Consider the following 19,021-nt stretch of genomic DNA (forward strand, 5'->3'; position numbering starts at 1 on the left):
AGAACAACACTATGTGACTTCCAAGGCTAGGTCATAAGAGGCCATGCAGTGTCTAGCTTGGAGCCTTCAGCTGCTATAGGAAAAGCCTTACTACAACTCTGAGGTACTTGCTATCAAAAAGCCCAAGTCACCCAGAAAGGCCACAGGTAGGTGTCCCAGCTGACAGTTCCAGCTGAGCTCAGCCTCACAGTCCTCCACGCCCAGGAGTCAAAATGTGAGCAATGCAGCCTCTCAGTTAATTCCAGCCTTCCCAGATATTTGCGTCTTACTAGCGGAGGTCCCTGAAATCATGGAGACAAACCAGCCCTGCTAAAGCCTGCCCAAATTCTGGACCTGCAGAATCCATATGCATAATAAAATGGGTGTTGTTTATACCACTAAGTTTACAGTGTAAGTTTATTATGCTGGATAAGTTTATTATGTTACAACAGATAACTGGACAATATCACAGAAAGAAGCTTACCTTCACAGCTTTCAATAGGACTGAGTCCTTCTCCTCTGGTAACTGTCCAACATATCTTGGTTTGAATACCAATCAAGTCCATTATTTTGGTATAAATCCGGTACCAGCTGGCTAAAATTACCTATTTTTAAAAATATGGAGGCATCTTAAGAAAATATACTAAACAATTTTCATTACTAGAATACTTTTGAGATATTCTGACAATTACCATATTTTCCCTTTCTATACCATCCACTTGGCTCCCTTTAAATCTAGTAAAACGAGGCTCAGAATCTCCTAGGCAGATTCCTCACTGGTCAGTTTTCAATTGTTCATCCATAGGTAAGGACAAAATATGGGCCCCAAAAAAGTGCTAAATTTATGATTTTCAAAAACTATACAACTCTACTAAGAGACACAAAAGAGGATTTGCACAAGTAAAAGATACTGGGTCTACTGGAATAGACTGAATTATTTAAGATATGAATTCTCCCTCAAATTAATTCATAAACATAAAATAATTCTATTCAAAATTCCTAGTGTCTAAAATGTATCGAGAAAACTAAAGGGAATGTTTTAACAGATATTAAGTCTTACCACTTTCAATAATTAAAATAGTGTGATATTGGCACAAGAATGGCTAGACAGATCAATGTAACCATGGTACAGGTGGTGATAAGCCACCCCAGATTCCCTCTTCTGGGGTGAGGCACTCATTCCTCCAGCTGGTTGGAAGACTGGTAAGTGAGAGCTGGAAGCTGCATCCCTCCCGGGGAACTGCCCGTGGCTGAAGAAAGTAAATTCACTCAAGGTGACAACCCCTACCCAAGGGCAATCTGCATCCAATGACTGACTAGTCAATAGGGAAAGATATCAAGGTCAGGGGCCCTTCTCTCAAGGTAGGACAACTCTGCAAGGTCATCCCAGATCCAGAGCTGCCCAGGGACTGGATGAGGGTTTCACAGTGACTGCATCAAAGCTCTTGTCTTCCTCCTGCCTCATTCATTCCCCTTAAGGTGTTGACCCTAAGGACACTCCCTCAACTACTTCCTGCATGTAAATCTCCATCTCAAAGTCCACTTCCCACAACCTCAACCTAAAGCAATACTGAGCACAAAATTCAGAAACACATGCAAGCATGTATGTATAATAATTTTGCATATAAAGAAGAAAGCTTACTTCAAATCAGTGGAGAGAGGATGGACACCTCATCAGTGTTAGGTTACACACAATACCATTTTCAAAAAAAAAAATTCAAGGTTAGATTCCTACCCCACACTATGCATCAAAACCAATTCCAGATAAATTAAAAATGTAAATATAAAAAAATTATGATTATAAAAATGAAGTTTTTTACATGTATGTATAAAAGACAAAAAAGATTCATGATATATTTCTGTATAAAAAAATACACAGACATCATACACAAAGCTAAAGGGCAAACAACTGGGGAAAATGTTTCATTAAATAGCTTATATTAATATCCAGTATATAATAAATGAGCTCTTATAAAATTTTAATAGAAATATAGATAAAACGCATGAATTGGCAATTATTTTTAAAAGTAAAAAGGCATTATATGTATATGTATGTATGTTATATATACATATATAGAGAACACTAAAATATATACATAATCAATGAATGAAATACATCATGTGACTTCAATTTCTTTGTCTATCCAATTAACAAAGATGCAGGTAAATAAGTAGTTTCAAAAACACTGCTGGTGGATAGTTCAATATCTATCTTGAAGGACTTTTGACAAAATCATTAAAGTATATATTCTATTGAACTAGAGTTCCACATCAACAAATTTATAGTTTTGCAAGGAGGATAAAGGAGAGAGCAAATGTCATCTCCACTTGCTGGATTGGGCTCACCTTCCCTCCACCCCCACTCAAGAAAGTGCACTCAATTAAATGAGGATAAGGAAGAAAATATTTAACAAATGACATGTACAAGTAACAGAGCTCCCTTAGTATAAACCTTACACGCACACCAAATCTAGTTTTTGTATTTTTTAAACAATGCAATCACAACAGCTCCCCACAGAATTAAAGCCCTCTCCTCAAAATCAGTAATGATCTTTTTTACATATTCCTTCACAAGATACATATTTTCTTTTTTGTTGTTGTTGTTGTTGTTGTTTTTTTTGAGACGGAGTCTCGCTTTGTCACCCAGGCTGGAGTGCAGTGGCCGGATCTGGGCTCACTGCAAGCTCCGCCTCCCAGGTTTATGCCATTCTCCTGCCTCAGCCTCCCGAGTAGCTGAGACTACAGGCACCCACCACCTCGGCCGGCTAGTTTTTTTGTATTTTTTAGTAGAGACGGGGTTTCACCGTGTTAGCCAGGATAGTCTCAATCTCCTGACCTCGTGATCCACCCGTCTCAGCCTCCCAAAGTGCTGGGATTACAGGCTTGAGCCACCGTGCCTGGCCCATATTTTCTTTTTAAAAATTAAATACAATTTAATATATTGAATAATATCTTAGATTTAAAATCAGCATTTAATACAAAAAAGTTTTACAAAAGTGCAAAATCACAACTGGAAAAAGTGCCTTACCTCAGGGTAAAGATTGAATCTTTTTAATGTATTAATAACAAGGGGGTATTCAGTCAGTTTATCATTCATAATCATCCATACTCCATTCAAAAATGAGGGTGCTTCCACAATAGTCTTGAAATAGGAATAATATAGTCCCTGAAATAAGGATAAGCTCAGTTAAAATAACAATTATAATGCCTCTTCTAAGTAAATACAGTTTTTGAAAAACAAAGCAATTAAGCAAGTAACAGCTATTAATACAATGAATTTCACAGGTTTCTCATCACTGATAAATCCTAAAGTTGCAAAAAAACTATGTATTTTCACATAAACATGTCTTAGTTGAAATAACTGAATGCAAAATAGCTTCAAAAAGTTTCAGCATTTACAAAATAATACGACTCAGCATACTACAACTTAGAAAATCCTATTACCCATACCAATATAAAACTGTTAGAAAATGCTATCTTATGAATAGAGTGAGTAGTTTACTATGGAATTAAAATTTATCACGAACCAAGAAATCTCAAGCCAAAAATGTTCCTCTAACTGCTTATTTTAATCCCCAAAATGACACTATCATTTTTCCTCCGGATTTACATGCAAAAATGCAAATATGTTGAGGTTATACACTGATGTATTATTACATATGAATTTCACTCAGGTGCCACCCACAGGTAAGAACTCTGTGGGACTGGGGATGAGGGTGGGGAGTGGTCCTATTTTGAAGAAAGATACTTTTTTAGCTTGGCACACTACTTTGGAAAGATAGCAAGGGTGGAATAATATGTGAGACAAAAAAACAAGAAAATACTAGAAGCCTAACGGGGAGTCTAAGTGGCAGTATGAGGGAAGACAGAGAAACACAAGATAAATCTACATCTTGTATTTGCATCTTCAGTTTTGCCTGGAGCTGCCCTGGTAGCTGCCAAAGTTTAAACTGGGTTTAAGACTCATAAATACAAAAGTGATATGCGTACCCAGAAATTTATTGAGAAAGAAAAAAATGGTGTTGATACTCCGATGTATTAGCTCTGATATCACTATTTTTAAAATTATGTTTCCTTGTGTACTGATTTGGATAGTGTCCCCTAAAATTTCATGTCCACCAGACCCTGTGGATGTGATCTGATTTGGAAATAGGATTCTTGCAGATGTGATCAAGTTAAGATGCAGTCATACTGGATTAAGGTGGACTCTAAATCCAACAGAATTGGTAAATCTAAATAAAGAGGAATATTTGACCTCAAAGCTACAGGCACACAGGGGAAAAGGCCGTGTGAAGATGGATCAGAGATTGGGGTGAGGCATCAGCATGCCAAGGAATTCCAAGGATGGCCAGCAACCACCAGAGGCTGACAAGAGGCAAAGAAGGACTCTCCCCTCCAGCCTTCGGAGACAAGAGGCCCATCAACACCTTAACGTCCCACTGCTAGTCTCTGGAACTGTGAGAAAATACATTTCTGCTGTTTTAAGCCACCTGGCTTGTTGTACTTCTTTATGATAGCCCTAGAAAACTATACCTTCCTTCTTTTACAGGTTTGATTTTGGAAACATACACTTAATTATAAAACAAAAACGTAAAACCACCTGAATATCAGAGTAAAAATGAAAGAAAGGAATGAACTATTTATCAACTTGGGAGAAGATTTCAAGTAACAGTAAGATATTGTAATTTTACTTTATATCCCTAGTGGATTATATCCTAACGTTAAAATGGAGCCCAGGAATTCAGCAGGACTGGTTTCACAAGTTACAGGTCACAAAGACCCTGCTGATAATACAGGATGCGGTAAAGAAGCCCACCAAAACCTGCCAAAAGCAAGATGGCAACTAAAGTGACCTCTGGTCATCCTTATTGCTCATTATAATACATTAGCATACTAAAGGAAAAGCCCACCAGCAGCATGACAGTTTACATATGCCATAGCAACCTCTGGAAGTTACCCTCTATGGTCTGAAAGAGGGAGGAACCCTCGTTCCAGGAATTCCCCTCCCTGTTCTCAGAAAACTCATGAATAATCCACCTCTTGTTTAGCATACGATGAAGAAACAACCTTAAAAACAATCAACCAGCAGCCCTCACAGCTGCTCTGCCTGTGGAGTAGCCACCCTTTCATCCCTTTACTTTCTTAAGATAAACTCATTTTCACTTTACTCTGTTGGCGCATTCTTGAATTCCTTCCTGCCCAAAGCCAAGAACCCACATGGCCTCCTGGGCTGAGACCCAGTTCTGGGGGTTGCCCTGTGCAGAACCGAACTGCAATAAAATCTTCAACTCTTTTCAGTAATCACATTTTTAGTTATACCTTTGGTACTTTTATTCCTAACAAATCAATTATTTGAAACCAAGATTCTCAAACTAAAAAGATTAATATCAAGTAAGTAAAAAAATCTAATCTTCTTTCCATTTAAAAAATTAATACAAATTCATGATTTCTCTTTAAAAGTTTTTGTAGCCTAATTCTGTTCAGTAAAAAGGCCAAAATACAATGTCCAATCTAGTAGCAATGAGCATCTGCCACTGACAGGAATGGTGGCTCATTGGAAAACTGGTTGATGCCAGGTCTGAGAAGAAAATGTCTTGTAGTACCTGAAAGTAAGGAACCTATGGATACTAGTGAGGTCACATCAAGGGCAAACAGAGAGAGTTGCAAGGGCTTTACTAGCTAAAGACAAGAAAGTTTACAAAATATGTTAAAATCCATCATGTCATAATGACACTCCAAAAGAAGGTACTCCATTGATCACTACTAGAAGATGCTAGGGAAGTTACTCATTTTTCTGAAAACTGGTAAATGAAAAGAAAGAACAAAGCATTTTCCTGTCTTTCCTCTATGAAATATACCTTAGAGAGAAATCAAAAGGTGAAAGTTCTTAATAGAATTATAGCTAATAAGTGCAGGGAAAAAAATGATAGGCTAGGTATCACAGTTTGAAAAGGATAATGAAATAACTAACCTAGGCTGATGGCTAGGCTATAGGAGGAATCAGCATCACAATACCTAAAGCCAGTGATCAATCTCAACATCACAGAAAGTGAGACAAACAGATATGATGTGAGTCAAATTGGAAATAAAGTAGAAATTAAATTCTACTTTAGCTGAAAGGCTGCAAAGACTTGAATATGTGGCAATATTTCCCTTTAATATTCATCAGAATGACTTAAAGGGCTTATTAAAACACAGATTGTTGGCTCCACCCCTCACCCTGAGATTCTTACTTAGCAGGTCTGCAATGGAGCCAAAAATTTGCATCTCTAACAATTTTCCAGGTGATGCTGAAGCTGCTGATACAGGAACCACATTTTGTGTTTATTCTCTCAACATAAAATCTCAAGGCTAGTACAGAGGCTCCAGAATGATGACCAGCTCCTTCTAACTTGCTGTTCCATCAACCTAGCTCATGACTTGCATCCTCAAAATCACCTCATGATCCAAGGGAGCTCCTCCAATTCTAGCCATCGTGTTAGCTTCAGGGTAGTAGGAAAGGAGTGAAGGCAAAGGGAACATCTCCCAGCCTCGTCAGCTCCTTTTTAGGAGCCTTATTTGCAAGAACTTAGTCAAAAGGCCTCATTACAGGGAAAATGGCAAATATACTCTTGCTGAGTACACTGACAGTCCAAATAATAGTAAGGATCTATAACTAAGGAAGACCAGATATTGAATAGGCAACAACAACAAAAAACTCTGCCATACTACTTAAGTCTACATATACTCCAATTAAGAAGTCCTACTGATTTTGCCTCCCAATTATTTTGTAAGTTTGTCCTATAGGTTACATCTCTAATTCTATTTCTCTAGATCTTGCTTTAATCATCTCTCTCCTACTTTATTATAATTGCAATCTAACTAGTCTCCCTACCTACTATCCTGATGATAGGTAGAAGATGGATTTCCAGTGAGCTAAATCTGCTTATAATTCTTCAGTAACTCCACATTTTCTATAAAATAATTAGGTATAAGCATTTTATTATTTCATATGAAGCCCTCATCTACCTATTCCCTGCCTTTTACTTCATACTACTTAATAAACTGTTTCTCTCTTCAGTGCTTTCGTGATGTTTTCTCTGCTATTAAGATACTCTTGTGCCTGTAATCCTTCTACTCGGGAGGCTGAGGTGAAAGGATTGCTTGAGCCCAGGAGTTCAGGGTTACAATGAGTCATGATTTCACCACTGCACTCAAGCCTGAGTGACACAGCAAGCCCCTGTCTCTAAAAAAGAAAAAAGAAAAAGATACTCCTGCTACTCTCTTTACCATTTCAACTCATCCTCTAAGATTTAACCAAGATACTACCTTCTCCAGAAAGATGTTCCTTGACAACCCTCCTTCACAGGAAGAGTACTCCTGTATAATCTCATCAAGTCCAGAGCTGTCACTGGATATTCCACGTTGTATTATAATCTGTTTGTATCTCTGGATTTCTCAATAGACGGCAGTCTTCCTAAGTGTAAGGACCACGTTTTTTCTATCTTTATACTTCCAAAACTGGATACAAAGCAGATGACAACTATTATTTGTTGAATAAAAGCATAAGCCTTCATCTCCAGCTAGCCAATATACTGAAAATCTGCATAGGACTTGTCAAGCAATGTAATATCCTTTCCTATCACAAGTATCACATTCTAATCACTCAATTTCAAAAGATAATTAGAATCAGAATATTCTTCTTTAATAACTGTATATCAGTCTGTTTACATGCTGCTAATAAAGACATACCCAAGACTGGGTAATTTATAAAGGAAAGAGGTTAAAACGGACTCACAGTTCCACATGGCTGGGGAGGCCTCACAATCATGGCAGAAGACAAAGGAAGAGCAAAGGAATGTCTTACATGGTGGCAGGCAAGAGGTCTTGTGCAGGGGAACTCCCATTTATAAAACCATCAGCTCTCATGAGACTTATTCACTATCATGAGAATGGTATGGCGGAAACTATCCCCATGATTCAATGATCTGCACCTGGGTCCACCCTTCACACATGGGGATTATAACAATTCAAGGTGAGATTTGAGTGGGGACACAGCCAAACCATATAATTCCATCCCTGGCCCTTCCCAAATCTCATGTCCTCACATTTCAAAACCAATCATGCCTTCTTGACAGTCCCCCAAAATCTTAACTCATTTCAGCATTAACTCAAAAGTCCAGAGTCCAAAGTCTCATCTGAGACAAGGCAAGTCCCTCTGCCTATGAGCCTGTAAAATAAAAAACAAGATAGTTACTTCCTGGATACAATGGGGGTACAGGCATTGGGTACATACACCTGTTCCAAATGGGAGAAATTGGCCAAAACAAAGGGACTACATGCAAGTTTGAAATCCAGTGCCCCATGCAAGTTTGAAAGCCAACAAGGCAGCCAAATCTTAAAGCTTCAAAATGACCTCCGTTGATTCATATGCAGGTCACACTGATTCAAGAGTCAGGTTCCCATGGCCTTGGACAGCTCTGCCCCTGTGGCTTTGCAGGGTACAGCACCACCCCCCACCCCCATCTGCTTTCACAAGCTGGTGTTGTCTGCAGCTTTTCCAGGTGCAAAGTGCAAGCTGTCAGTGGATCTACCATTCTGGGATCTGGAGGACCATGGCCTTCTCCTCACAGTTCCACTAGGCAGTGCCCTAGTATGAACTCTGTGTGGGTGCTTCAACTCCACATTTTCCTTCCACACTGCCCTAGGAGGGGTTCTCCATGAAGGTCCCACCTATGCAGAAAACTTCTGCCTGCACATCCAGGTGGTTCCAAAGATCCCCTGAAATGTAGGTGGAGGTTCCCAAACCTCCATTCTTGACTTCTGTGCACCTGTAGGTGCAATGCCACGTGGAAGTTGGAAGTTGCTAAGGCTTGGAGCTTGCACCCTCTGAAGCCATGCGCCGAGCTGTACCGTGGACCCTTTTAGCCACAGCTGGAGCAGCTGGGATGCAATGCACCAAGTCTCTAAACTGCACACAGCAGGGGACCCTGGGCCCAGCCCATGAAACCATTTTTCCCCCTAGGCCTCTGGGCCTGTGATAGGACAGCCTGCCGTAAAGGTCTCTGATATGCCCTGGAGACATTTTCCCCATTCTCTTAGGGATTAACATTTGGCCCCTCATTACTTATGCAAATTTCTACAGCTGGCTTGAATTTCTCCTCAGAAAATAGGTTCTTCTTTTCTATCGCATCATCAGGCTGCAAATTTTCTGAACTTTTATGCTCTGCTCTTAAACATAAGTTTCAATTCCAAACCATATCTTTGTGAATACATAAGACCGAATGCTTTTAACAACACCCGGGTCACATCTTGAATGCTTTGCTACTTAGAAATTTCTTCCACCAGATGCCCTAAATCATCTCTCTCAAGTTCAAAGTTGCACAAATCTCTAGCGGAAAAATGCTCCCAGTCTCTGCTAAAACATCACAAGAGTCACCTTTATTTCAGTTCCCAAAAAGTTCCTAATCTGCATCTGAGACCACCTCAACCTGGACTTCATTGGCCATATCACTGTCAGCATTTTGGTCAAAGCCATTCGACAAGTCTCTAGGACGTTCCAAACTTTCCCACATCTTCCTATCCTCTTCTGAGCCCTCCAAACTGTTCCAACCTCTGCCTGTTACCCAGTTCCAAAGTCGCTTCCACATTTTTTGGTATCTTTACAGCAGCACCCCACTCATGACACCAACTTACTTTATTAGTCTGTTCTCATGCTGCTAACAGAAATACGTGAGACTGGATAATTTATAAAGGGAAAAGGTTTAATGGACTCACAGTTGCTCACCTGGCTGGGGAGGCCTCACAAATGTGGCGGAAGGTGAAGGAAGAGTAATGGCATGTCTTACACGGTAGCAGGCAAAAAGGTTGTGTAGGGCAACTCCCCTTTATAAAACCATCAGATCTCATGAGATTTGCTCACTACCATGAGAACAGTATGGGAAACACCTGCCCCCATGATTCAATTACCTCCCATAAGGTCCCTCTCACAACACGTGGGGATTATGGGAACTACAATTCAAAATGAAATTTTGGTGGGGACACAGCCAAACCATATCAAACTCCAACTACAGTTCAAAGCATAAAAACTATTTTGTGCATAGCCAAACATCTTTATTTTTCACAACCTGAATACTAAAGATACAACCCAACTAGTCCCAGAACATTTCTAGATATTTCTGTGTATCAATCAAACTAAACAAAGTTTTTAAAAAGAACATCTGCAACAATAACAGAATAATAATTTAACGATCAAAGTTGGCTTCACCATTTCTTGTCTTGTCCATACATTTATCCAAGTTCTCCATCTTTATTTCTTCTTCCTTTTTATATGGGGTATATTCAGTATCTTTTTCTGGGTTTGGAACTGATTTCTCCTTTGGTATCAAGAAACATTCAGCATTTAAAACTTGTTCAGCAGTCATTGAACTTCTATAATATATCAAGCTACAGAGGAGGGATTTGACTTTATTATCCTGTAAGGAAAAACAGGTGTTACAAAACAAAGGAACAAAAGGACAAATCTGTAATGAAGAAGGACAATTCACAAATACTTTTGGTCAGTGATACAGGGCAAAAATCAAGTTTTTCTATTTAGATTTTTAAAGATTTCTACCAAGTTCAACTATAGTTGACCCTTAAACAAACACAAGTTTGAACTGCACAGGTAGGTCCACTAATAAGTGGATTTATTTTTTCAATAAATATAGTCAGGAAGGAGGCGCTTCAAGATGACTGACGAAGTATGTGGTACTCCCCTCAACAAAAAAAACACCAAAATAATGAGCTGATAATCACCCTTTAAACAGATCATCTGGCTGGGCACAGTGGCTTATGCCTGTAATCTCAGCACTTTGGGAGGCCATGGTGGGGGGAATCACCTAAGGTCAGGAGTTCAAAACTAGCCTGGCCAACATGGTGAAATCTCGTCTCTATTAAGAGAGTTGTATACTTGGAAGTGAAAGAACAATATCTACCATTACAAAACACATATAAATTCCACTGGTAAAACAAACACACAAATAAAGAAGAGAAAGAATTCAAGTGTTACCACTACAGAAAACCACCAAACCAGGATGAGTAAGAGAGAAAGTAAGAAACAAAAGATACACAAAACAACCAGAATCAATTAATACAATGACAGAAATTAACTCTCATGCATGTATCAATAACAGCCTTGAATGTAAACCAGTTAAACTTTCCACTTAAAAGATATAGACTGGTTGAAAGGATTTTTTTTAATGACCCAATTATATGCTGCCAAAAGATGTTCTATACAAAAGGAAACCAAAAGCAAGCAGGTGTAGCTATACTTGTATCAGGTAAGACAGACTTTAAGTCAAAAAGAGCAAAAAGTGACAAACAAGGTCACTATATAATGATAAGGAGATCAGTTCAGCAAGAGAATATAACAATTCTAAACATACACATGGATCCAACAACACAGCACCCAGATACATAAATCAAATATTATTAGATCTAAAGGGAGAAACAGACTCCACCCAACTCTCACCACTAGACAGATCATCTAGAGACAAAATTAATTTAAAAAAAAAATAGATTTTACACTGCACTTAAAAACCAAATTAACCTAACAGATATTTACAGAATACTTTACCCAACAGCAACAGAATATACATACTTCTCATGAGCATATGGAACATTCTCTAGGGATAGACCATATCTTAAGCCACAAAACAAAGCTCAAAAAATGTTTTAAAATTAAAATCATATGCAGTTTCATCTCAGACCACAATGGAAAACTAAAAATCAACAAGAGAAACTGAAAACTATACAAACGCATGGAAATTGGCCAGGCACAGTGGCTCACACCTGTAATCCCAAAACTTTGGGAGGTGGAGGTGAATGGATCACTTAAGGTCAGGAGTTTGAGACCAGCTTGGCCAACATGGTAAAATCTCGTCTCTACTAAAAATACAAACATTAGATGAGTGTGGTGCCAGACACCTGTAAATTCAGCTACTCAGGAGGCTGAGGCAGGAGAACTGCTTGTACCCAGGAGGCAGAGGTTGCAGTGAAGTGAGATCATACCACTGCACTCCAGCCTAGGCAATAGAGTGAGACCCCCATCTCAAAAAGAAATAACAACAACAACAACAAAAACACATGGAAATTAAACAACATACGGCTGAATGACTGGAAGAAATTAAAGAGGGAATTAGAAAATGTCTTGGAACAATCACTGGTTCAAGGAAGAAATTAAAGAGGGAATAAGAAAATATCTTAGAACAACTGAAAATCAAAACAACATAACAAAACCAATGAGATATAGCAAAAGCAGTGTGAAAAGAGAACTTTATAACAATAAATTCTTGTATCAAAAAAGGAGTAAGATTTCAAATAAACGACCTGATACACATTAGTAGAAAAGAAAGAATAAAGATGAGAGCAGAACTAAGTGAAATAAAGCCACAGCTAACATCATTACTAAATGGGGAAAAGAAAAACATTCCTCTAGCGAAGCGCAGTGGCTTACGCCTGTAATCCCAGCACTTTGGGAGGCCGAGGTGGGCACATCACCTGAGGTCAGAAGTTCAAGATTGGCCTGACCAACATGGTGAAACCTCGTCTCTACTAAAAAATACAAAAAAAAAAAAAAAATTAGCCGGGCATCATGGTGGGTACCTGTAATTTCAGCTACTTGGGAGGCTGAGGCACGAGAACTGCTTGAACCCAGGAGGCGGAGGTTGCAGTGAGCTAAGACCGTGCCATTGCACTCCAGCTGGACAACAAGAACGAAACTCCATCTCAAAAAAATGAAAAAAAACAAAAACAAAAAAAGAAAAACATTCCTCTAAAGAACTGGAACAAGACAAGGATCTCCACTTTCACCACTTCTCTTCAACACAGTCCTGGAAGTCCTAGTCAGAGCAACCAGACAAGAAAAATAAAAGGAATCCAAATAGAAAAAGAGCAAGTCAAACTGTCCCTCTTTGCAGATGACACTATCTTAACTATCTACAAAAACCTAAAGACTCCACCAAAAAGCTCTTAGATCTGATTTATCTAGTAAATCTGCAAGATATAGAATCAACATGTAAAAATCAGTAGCATTTCTATAAACTAATAAGGAACTAGCTAAGAAAAACATCAAGAAAGTAATCCCATTTACAATAGCTATAAATAAATATATTACCTAGGAAGAAATTTAAACAGGGATGTGGAAGAGCTCTCCAAAGAAAACTACAAAACGCTGATGAAAGAAACTGAAGAGGACGCTAACAAATGGAAAGACATTCCATGCTCTTGGATCAGAAGAATTGGTATTGTTAAAATGCCCATACTACCCAAAGAAATCTACAGATTCAAAGCAGTCCCTATCAAAATAGCAATGTAATTTTTCACATAAATAGAAAAAAATCCTAAATTTCATGTAGAACTAAAAAAGAGCACAAATAGTCAAAACAATTATCAGCAAAAAGAACAAAGGTGAAGGCATCACACTGACTTCAAAATATCTTTCAATCCCAACACAGCATTTTATTAGTATAGGAAAAGGATACATACACCTATAGAATAGAATTGAAAACCCAGAAATAAAGCCACATATTTACAGCCAACCAATTTCTCACAAAGGCACCAAGAACATACACTGGGGAAAAGACACTCACTTCAATAAATGGTGCCGGGAAAATTGGATATCCATATGCAAAAGAATAACAGTGGACCCTCACCTCTCACCATATACAAAAATCAATTCAAGATTGATTAAAGCCTTAAATGTAAATCCCAAGACTATAAAAGTACTAGAAGAAAACATACAGGAAACACTTCATGACATTGGTCTAGGCAGATTTTTATGGCTAAGACCTCGAAAGCACAGGCTACAAAAACAAAAAGAGACAAATGGGACTATACTTAACTAAAATGCTTCTGGATAGCAAAGGAAATAATCAACAGAGTGACGAAACAATTTGTTGAATGGAAGGAAATATTTGCAAACTATTCATCCAACACTAATATCCAGAATATACAAGAAACTCAACAGGGAAAACAATCCCATTAAAAAGTAGGCAAAGGACATAAATAGACATTTCTCAAAAGAAGGTATACAAATGACCAAGTATATGAAAAATGCTCAGTAATACTAATCATCAGGGAAATGCAAATCAAAACCACAATGAGGTATCATTTTACATCAGCTAGAATGCCACTATTTTAAAAAATGACAAAAAATAGCAAAATACTATTTTGAAAAATCTCCACAAAGATGTGGAGAACAGGAAACTGTTATACAGTGTTAGTGGAAATGTAAATTAGTATAGCCACTATGGAAAATAGTATAAATATTTTTCAAAAAACTAAAAATGGAACTATCATACAATCCAGTAATCCCACTACTTGATAGTTATCAAAATAAAAAGGAAATCAGTATATGAAACCTGCACCTCAACGTTTATTGCAGCAGTACTCACAATTACAAAGGTAAAGACTCAAACCTAAGTGTCCATCAATGGACAAATGGATAAAGACAATCTGGTACACTATTAAAGAAATATAAAGAAAATGTGGAATACTATTCAACCATAAAAAAGGCATTAAATTCTGTCATTTTCAGCAACCAGGATGGAACAATCATTCTGTAAAGTGAACTAATCCACGCACAGAAAGACAAATATCAAATATTGTCACTCATATGTCGGAGCTATAAAAGTTGATCTCATAAGGTAGAGTTGAATGACAAATACCAGAGACTAAGAGAATGTGGGTGACATGGAAGGGGATGAAGAGAGTTGTTTAATGGGTACAAACAACCAGGTTGATAGAAGAAATAAATACTAGTGATTGATAGCAGAGTAGGGTGACTCCATTTAACTATGTATTAAATATTTCAAAATAGCCAGAAGAGAGGACTTGGTATGTTCCCAAAACATAGAAATAATAAATAATCAAGATAATGAATACCCTAAATACGGACTTTGTCATTAACACATTCCATACAAGTTACAAAATATCACATATACCCCATAAATATGTACAAATATTATGTATCAATATGAAATAAGTACAGTCAACCCTCCCTATCTGCAGTTTCTACATCTGCAAGCAAACAGATCAAAAACACAGTATTCTCAGGACTCAACACCCACAGATACATATGCATAGGTTCCACTGGGCCAACTGCAGGACATGGGTATGGGTGGATTTTATCTGTACCAAACCCCTATGTATACAGAGGGATGACTGTACATTTTTAGTAAAATGGAATGCCTCCAGTACTGAAACAATGGAATTGAATTATGGTAAAAAAAATGTACAAGTAAAAAAATCATAGCTGAAATCTCTCAAAAACAAGTGAAATGAGAACAAATAAATGTTATTACTTCCTTTCTCCCTGTTTGAACAGGGTACTGGTCAGAATTTGACACTATTAAAATGTCACACAGAAGCTTCTCTGTCTGGAAGGGTAAACTTCTTCATCTAGTCAGCTGTTTCTGGTTTTGGTGTTGAAGTGATCACCCTCTAGGATCACCTCTACTACCGCTATCATTATCACCATCATTATGGGAGCCAGAATTTATTATATCCCTGTATTTCAAAGGACATTATTTGTATTAGAACATGTAAATAATCCTGTAATGTTGCTGTTCCATTATTTCCTCCTGCAAAGACATCTTGGTATACCTTTTATTTGCTTCTTATGATTACTCCAACCAAAGCACATATCACACTGAATAAAAATAATCTGTTTACTGCTGGCCGGGCAGGCACTTTGGGAGGCCAAGGTGGGTGGATCATTGAGGCCAGGAGTTTAAGACCAGCCTGGTCAACATGGCAAAACTCTGTCTCTACCAAAAATACAAAAATTAGCTGGGCATGGTGGCACATGCCAGTAATCCCAGCTACTCAGTAGGCTGAGGCAGGAGAATCACCTCAACCTGGGAGGCAGAGGCTGCAGTAGCTGAGATCATGCCCCTGCATTCCAGCCTCGGCAACTGAGCAAGACTGCCTCAAAAAAAAAAAAAAAAAAAAAAAAATTCATGTTTACTGCTAGTGTCTGCATTACACTCTAAGATACTTAAGGTTTGAAATTTTAGTTTGTCACTTCATCTCCAGAAAGTAGCACAGTACTTGAATATAGCAGACATTCAGTAAATATCTGATAAATGAATGAATGCCAACATCTGTACCCTACAGAATATGTTTTTAAGAACATTTAAAGATAGTTATCTTCCCTAGGTGCAAACAATTAAATATTACAAAATCCAAATGAGAAAAATAACACATGCTCCTGAAAACCACAAAAGTAGATCAGGAACAAAAGTCTTATTATGGTCTTCAACAAAAATGAGTCTCATAACAAATGGGTCAATTTTCCCTAAGTTAACTTAAAAAGTTTACATTATTCCAATGAAAATATAATTTTTTTCCTTGAGACCAAACAAGTTAATTATAAAGATGTTTTAGAAGAGTGACAACCAAGAATAGCCATGAAAGCTGATTTAAAAAATAGCAATGAGGGCCGGGTGCAGTGGCTCACACTTGTAATCCCAGAACTTTGGGAGGCTGAGGCAGGTGGATCACTTGAGGTCAAGAGTTCGAGACGGGCCTGGCCAAAATGACGAAACCCCAGCTCTACTAAAAATAAAAAAATTAGCCAGGCGTGATGGCATATGACTGTAGTACCACCTACTTGGGAGGCTGAGGCACGAGAATCACTTGAACCTGGGAGGCAGAGGCTGCAGTGAGCTGAAATTGTGCCACTGCACTCCAGCCTGGGACTTCGGACTTTGTTTTTTTGTTTTGTTTTTAAACAAAACAAAACAAAAAAGCAGCGAAGAAGGAACAAGCCCTATAAGTATTAAAAAGATACTATAAAGCCTATTTTAGTTAAATGAGTGCAGCACTGGAACATGAATAAACAAACCAATGGAATAGAAAAACTAAAAATATACCCCTGTACAAATAAAATTTTCTGCCTGAACACACTGATCAATCTTACTGTGACAATCAAACACCACGATCCCCCTCATATGACACAATAATATGTGCAAAGTATCATGCATAAAATATACTGCCTGTAAAAACTGAATGTAAATTTAATTAACCTCTGTATCTACCACTTTTTTTTTTTTCTTTTTTTTTTTTTTTGAAACAGAGTCTCACTCTGTCACCCGGGCTGGAGTGCAGTGGCCGGATCTCAGCTCACTGCAAGCTCCGCCTCCCGGGTTTACGCCATTCTCCTGCCTCAGCCTCACTTTTTTCAATTGGGGAAAAGAGAACTATGAAATAATACCATAAGGATGCAACCAGCCAGCTCCAATGTATGGAAAATGAAATTGTTTTTTTCACACAATACATGGCATGGAGAAAAAGAGTTGTGGGGGAACTTTATAGCTGAAGAGAGATTAAGAGATATATTAACCCAATACAGGTAGATCTTGTTGACATACTAATTTGAAAAAAGCAACCATTTAAAAATATATTTAAGACAATTAGGGAAATTTAAATACAATATTACAATTTGTTAATTTTATAAGGTGTGATAACTGCATAACATGTTGTAAACTAAACCTAAAGCAAGCAGAAGGACAGAAATAATAAAGATTAGAAAGAAAATAGACAACAGAAACACGAGAGAAAAATCAATAAAACCAAAAGCTAGGTATTTTTTTTTAAATGTACAAACTGGACAAAACTTACTTGGACTAACCAAGAAAAAAAGAGAGAAGAATGAAACTGCTAGAATCTGAAATGAAAAATGGGACACTACTGAACTTAGAAAGATAAAAAGAATTATAAAGAAAATATGAAAACCAAACACCGCATGTTCTCACTCATAGGTGGGAACTGAACAATGAGATCACTTGGACTCGGGAAGGGGAACATCACACACTTGGGCCTATCATGGGGAGGAGGGAGGGGTAGGGATTGCACGGGGAGTTATACCTGATATAAATGATGAATTGATGGGTGCTGACGAGTTGATGGGTGCAGCACACCAACATGGCACAAGTATACATATGTAACAAACCTGCACGTTATGCACATGTACCCTAGAACTTAAGGTATAATAATAAAAAATAAATAAATAAATAAAAAGAAAATATGTACAACTGTATGCCAACAAGCTAGATAACTTAAATGGAATAGACCAACTTTTAGACACAAACTACCAAAATCGGCATTACTGTACTTAAGCAGAAGCTGAGGGCCATCTGTTGGGGGTATTACTGGAGGGATTCTGAAGGATGGGAATGGTGTATTAATTATCCTCTAATAACTCTCTCAACTACATGGTTCCATGAATTTATATTCTTCTCCGTTTGTGGTATGGTATCTCTAATGTGCTGACTACAGAGCCTTGACTTGTTTTGCAGCTATGTGTGATCACAAAATGTAGATAAAGGTAATCCCATTCCCAGCACTAATAACTGACTCAGATCACAGAAGCAAATACTATACAAGTCAAGATTCTTATAATTTGAACTTGTTTATTACTCAATTTATAAATCTTGCTTGTTCAAATTTCTAAATTATTAATTTCATTTTAAATGCTACAATCCTTGAATCCATGAGTAGCTACCCACATTAAACAGGGACTGTGTATTTACATTCACTTTTATTATACAATTATACATATACCTAGCAGCATGCCTAGCAAGGCATGATTACTTGCAGATTATTATTATTTTTATTTATTTTTTATGTTTTTGAGACAAAGTCTCATTCTGTCACCCAGGCTGGAATGCAGTGGCACAATCTCGGCTCACTGCAATCTCTGCCTCCCAGGTTCAAGTGATTCTCCTGCCTCAGATTCCCAAGTAGCTGGGACTACAGGCACCTGCCACAACACCCAGCTAATTTTTTTGTATTTTTAGTACAGACAGGGTTTTACTATGTTGGGCAGGATGGTCCTGAACTCCTGACCTCAGTTGATCTGCCCACCTCGGCTTCCCAAAATGCTGGGATTATAGGCATGAGCCACCACGCTCAGCCAGATTACATCTTAGAGTAGGTAGACTTCTAAGATTGCCCCAAGACCCCAATCTTCTGTTATTCATAACTTTATATAATTCTTTCCTCTTGGACCTAGAGAATT

General features: G+C 37.9%; 1 protein-coding gene and 1 long non-coding RNA gene across 6 annotated transcripts in view; both read right to left on the bottom strand.

Moving 5' to 3' along the window:
• Positions 1–357: 357 nt before the first annotated feature.
• Positions 358–7,752, bottom strand: LOC117082037. Its single transcript, XR_004436436.1, has 3 exons — positions 7,288–7,752; positions 3,008–3,145; positions 358–584 (listed from the first exon to the last, which is right to left on the bottom strand). It is a non-coding gene; the product is annotated as an uncharacterized LOC117082037 (long non-coding RNA).
• Positions 7,753–10,047: 2,295 nt separating this feature from the next.
• LOC117082077 (serine/threonine-protein kinase 31) overlaps positions 10,048–19,021 on the bottom strand; it is a 124,496-nt gene continuing 115,522 nt past the window's right edge. For all 5 annotated transcript variants that reach the window (XM_033208694.1, XM_033208625.1, XM_033208897.1 and 2 more), the window contains one exon: positions 10,048–10,433. In XM_033208694.1, the coding sequence (XP_033064585.1) occupies positions 10,203–10,433 (231 nt within the window). In that variant the 3' untranslated portion in view covers positions 10,048–10,202. The remainder of the gene's footprint in view (positions 10,434–19,021) is intronic.

This window comes from Trachypithecus francoisi, unplaced genomic scaffold (assembly GCF_009764315.1).
Source record: "Trachypithecus francoisi isolate TF-2019V2 unplaced genomic scaffold, Tfra_2.0 Contig00258, whole genome shotgun sequence".
NCBI classification, from domain to species: Eukaryota; Metazoa; Chordata; class Mammalia; order Primates; family Cercopithecidae; genus Trachypithecus; species Trachypithecus francoisi.